This window comes from Buceros rhinoceros, unplaced genomic scaffold, assembly GCF_000710305.1.
Source record: "Buceros rhinoceros silvestris isolate BGI_N320 unplaced genomic scaffold, ASM71030v1 scaffold20012, whole genome shotgun sequence".
Taxonomy (NCBI): Eukaryota; Metazoa; Chordata; class Aves; order Bucerotiformes; family Bucerotidae; genus Buceros; species Buceros rhinoceros.
This window is the reverse complement of record NW_010400961.1, coordinates 30,805-35,437: the sequence shown is the minus strand read 5'-3', so window position 1 is coordinate 35,437 and position 4,633 is coordinate 30,805. Positions and strand designations below refer to the sequence as shown.

Below are 4,633 nucleotides of genomic sequence, written 5' to 3'. Positions count from 1 at the left end.
GGGACGGGCAGGGGCAGAGGGTGCTGCCCGCGCAGATGCGGGTGGTTTGCCCAGGGGCCGGGTGGCCCCGCGGGCAGGCTGCTGCAGGGAGCCCGCGGGTTCCGGCCGGGAACGAACCGCAGGCACATGCCACTGCCATGCCGCTTGCGCAGGAGGGGATTTTTAACTCAGAAAAACAAGAGGGGCTTTTCACACTTGGAAATACTGGAATGCTAATTCTTCCTGGCTTTTCTCGGAGAATTTTTGGGGGCTTTCCAGATACGACTTACAAGTTTCGGGAAGTATACTGAAAGGATGAGGTATTACCAGCAAAACAGTCTCCCTTTCTTTTGAAGTGGTGGCCATATGGAGTGCTATGGATTCCTCTTCTTTTGAAGTTACTGAACTTTAAGAAAATATCTTTCCATTTTCAGTCCAAAGTTCCTGGAACTTTTTATGACTCTTGTCTGGTGAGTTCCGGAGTACTCGCTTAAGAACATTTGAACAGCTTTCATCATGATCCTGCGAAGGGTCAAGGGACTTCTTCATGAGTGTGCAGCATCTCTTTCAGAATTACTTGCTTTGATGCTGTAATTTCCTCATTTAAAAAAGATTCACAATCTGTACAATACAGAGAAAATAAAAATTAAAAAATTAACTTTGCAGTTTCGAGCTATTACATCTGCTGGTTGCTGGACAAACCAAGTTTTGAGTGGTGGAGTCTGTTAGATGCATTTTAATTTAGAAGATGGTTATTTTGTCTTTTGAAGCAGTGTATCCAAGTTGCTTGTATCACTGTTATTTGGAAACAAGAGCTGCAGGTTTGGGTTTTGGTTTTGTTTTTTTTTTTTGCGCTGGAATCAAGAGGTGCCGTGGTATATTGGCAAAATGTTGTCCTGCAGTTGACTTCTTGCCTTTTTTTTTTTAAAAAAACTTCTTTTAAATATTAAATCTCAGTCCTACAAACTCACAATTAGCTTTGCTCAGATGTAGTTAGCATAGAGATTTACAAAGAAAGCTCTGTGGAAGTCAGGTGCTGACTAGGTTTTTCGTTTACCACGTACAGCATCCATTTAGGATCCATTTAGCTCTTCAGGCTAGATTTTTTGAGCTATTAATAGACCTTGGTTGATCAGTATATGAAAAGGTTATAAATTTGGCTTTCAGGCCATGAAATTTCCCATTAAAATTGGGCAGGCAGCTTGGCAGAGAGAGAATTCTGGAATTCAGCATGTAGAGGTAAAAATGCTCCAGTCCTGTTTCTAGGAATGTTTCTAGGTGTACGTGATAGCATGTTCACAACTAATCCATCAGGAAAAAAAGGTTTCAGTAGTCAGGAAAAGTGGTATGTGCTCTGCTTTGACACAGCAGTGTGCAGTGGGAGTCTGCTGGGACAGGCTGTGAGGGATTGTGCTTCTCTGAATGGCAGATGGGGCACATGGTGTGACTGCGGTTCTTGCATTGTGGAGGTTAAATGGCTCAGAAAACATTATGGTCAAGTGTCATTGCTTTCTTCTTAGTTACTTCTCTCTGAGGCTGGGGTTTGCTAGCGACACCCAAGTCCAGAGATGCCCAGCTCTGAGTACTGGACTGGCTGTACCCAATGCTCCCATCCTTGCCAGGGAGGAGGCAAAGGGCATCCCTTCTGCCTTTCCTGGCTGCAACCCCACAGGTACGCTGTATGTGGTGGTTGTTCTTGCTGAGTAGCAGAGATGGGTAGAAACAACTCATATGAGACCAGGAACCTGCTGCAATCTTTGCTAATCCTCCAAGCTAAATTTCTAGCTCTGTTTTTTTCCAAACCCTTCCATTTAAGCATCATCCTAGCCAGTCTGGTTGTAGGCCAGAGTCCAGTATGAGCTTCCTGTTCCTGATACTGCCTTGTACCCAGTCTGCTTCATTCCCAGCATCGGAATGGTTCCCTGCAGCCTCCAGTTATCCTGTCTACCCCTTCAAGCTCTTTTGATATTTTGGTTTTTTTCTTTCTGCCCATCCCTACAGAACTCATATTTTCCTGGATGCCATGCAAGGACAGAAGACCAGGGGTCTGAGCAGAGCAAGCTGGGCCACTGAAGGGAGAAACAAAGTGGGGGGGCAGTGATATTTGCTCCAAAAGATTGCAAAAATCTTGCAGAGAAGGGTGTGTTGCTGTTTTATCTCATGTTATGGCCACTGGTGTATATTTGGTCATCCCAAAAACATGTCCAAACACACTTTCGACATAAAGATGTGTTCATTGACATTTGTAGAATTTATCATACGAAAAATGGTCAGTTAGAATGAGATTCAGCTGCAGATTAAGACACTTTAATATCTACACCTGTTTGACTAAGACACTTGTCAACGTATGTACTTGGGCAGTCACAGTCCAGTCATGGTCAATGGAGAGACCTCGTCAACACTTGCAGCGAAGCTGGGAGCTTAATTCAGCCCAAGTAGGCACCACGTGGCTGGTCAGCTCAATAGCTGTAGGCTCTTAACCATGCTGGCTGAATCATCCTTCAGTATGAGGGAGTGCAGACACTCAAATAGTGTCTTAATCCGGAGCTGAAGCCTTCACTCAAGGCACAAGTAATTTTGTTGTACTTTTAAACAATTGTACGAGATGACAGGATGTATTTGTTAATGCAGCATACACTCTATGGCATTTAACGTGTACTTAACTGCTGTTGTTGTAATCCAGCCTTTTTCAGATCTATCTTTCGGGTACTGCCACTGCTCCTTGTTCTGTGTCCAGTGAATTCGTCTAGTTGTGCAATGGGAAATAAAACAACTGAAATCCGTATGAAGTATGAGAATATACTAAGCCACGACATCGATGAGCTGGTAGGTAATAGCTCTTGGGCTTTCAGAAAGTGTTGATTATTTTTAGATGATAGCAAATAATACTCACCCATTATCCTGGAATGGTGGCAACAGTTCAGTCTCTTTTAAAATCTCTGAAATCTGTGGATGCAACCTGTTTGCATTTACAAGTACTGTGTTGCAGGTATTTTTTCCTGTGCACCGTGTAGTTAGACACGTGTACCATTTGGCCCTGAATAGTGTAATATATTACATTAAAAAGTACTCTTTCCTGAAGTTATTTCATTATGACTTCTGCTTATATCTTCTTAGCAAGAGAAGGAAGCATTACACAACCGGCACTAATACCTCCTACTAATTGTAGACTTCTTGACTGAAGTTTTATGTTGTCCATTGAATGCATATACACACAGGCATAAAATTCATACAACAGAAGGTTCTTTGTATTTTACCTATTGATTTGTCTCATTTAGCCAACAAAGAATGAACTTTTCTAGATGACAGCGGAGAAAAACTTAACTTTTTCCATTGTAAATCTCCTCCGTTATGGCTTTATCAGCCATATTTCCAAAACAGTGTCAGAACAGTTTCCCAATCCATGCCTAAAAGCTACCTTCCAACTCCTCATCCTGAATTATTAGCAATTAAATCCTTCTGTCAAGAACATTTTTCATGGGAGAAGGCATGTTCCACAGTTGGATTAGCAGAGGCATTTCTGTGAAAATGGGACTTTTTTTCTGACAGTTTTTCACTAAGAATCTCATCATTCTGTTGCAGTCTTAAGATCTATTTGCATGCAATACAAGTGATGTACAGTGCTTTTCCCAAGGTGAAATCAGGAGCCATTGTATTTCTTCACACTTACAATCCACCACCATGCTTCAAAGCTTTATGCCACTGGTTTCCAGCCTTTCTCTACCAAGACACATCAGCCCTCATCTGGAAACAAAATACCTTTAGGGTCATGGGAATAATCATTTAAAATTTCAAAAACTTTCTGATCATGTTGTCTTTGTTCAGATTATGAAGAGAAGGGTACTTCTCCATAGATAAATGTCCTTATCCTCAACAAAGCTGGGGAAAATATTTGGGAAAATACAGGCCATATTAGAACAGATAAGTAGCCCCTTTAGTTTGTCATCTTATTTCTGACAAAGACAAGTGTTTTGTTCTTGTTACAGGAACAAAAGTAAACCTCTTCGTGAGCGGTTATAAGATAGCTGACTGTCACTGGTTTGGCCGAGGTAAAAACCAAGGTCCGATGACGATAACACCTTCCCCCATTCCAACAGGAATAGGGGAAGGGAGAAAAGAATTAGTGAGACCTCTAAAACGCTTTTTGGAAAACAGAAACAAACTTTAATAACACTACAAACAAATATATATTAAATACAAAGGAAAACAGTGAGGTATTGAGGGTTTGGGGAAGGCGAGGGTTAAACCGAAGGCAAACACGGACCGCGGCAGCGATCCGAGATGGTGGCAGCCACGTGGTTCTGCCGCGTGAGCAGCACACAGAGACCCGCGCAGTTACGAATTACCCGGCAGCGCAGGATGGAGTGGAATTGGCACAAAGTCCTACCAGTCTCTAGTGTGGAATGAAGCAAAGCAAAAGCAAACAGCTCTCGGGCGCGCGGGCAGTCCGGACCCGGCTCGGCAGGGCTCCGATGCGGCGTGCCGAGGCAGCACGGCGACTTTTCCGGCAAAAACAGGTCAGTCAGTTTTTCAGGCGTGGCTCCTCAGTTGCGACGAGGGGGGGCTCCGATCCCCCGCAGCACGTGGTTCCCGGGCTGGTCTCTCACGACGGCAGCGCCTTGCTGAGGAAAGCGGCGGCCCGACGGGCCCGGCC

The 4,633-nt window shown here is 43.8% G+C and overlaps 1 protein-coding gene across 1 annotated transcript in view; it reads left to right on the top strand.

The window, feature by feature from the left end:
- Positions 1-35: 35 nt before the first annotated feature.
- Positions 36-4,633, top strand: part of LOC104489906 (interleukin-7-like) — a 9,919-nt gene continuing 5,321 nt past the window's right edge. Inside the window, exons 1-3 of the mRNA XM_010132115.1 lie at positions 36-271; positions 1,500-1,651; positions 2,663-2,805. Of these exons, the coding sequence (XP_010130417.1) occupies positions 36-271; positions 1,500-1,651; positions 2,663-2,805 (531 nt within the window). The remainder of the gene's footprint in view (positions 272-1,499; positions 1,652-2,662; positions 2,806-4,633) is intronic.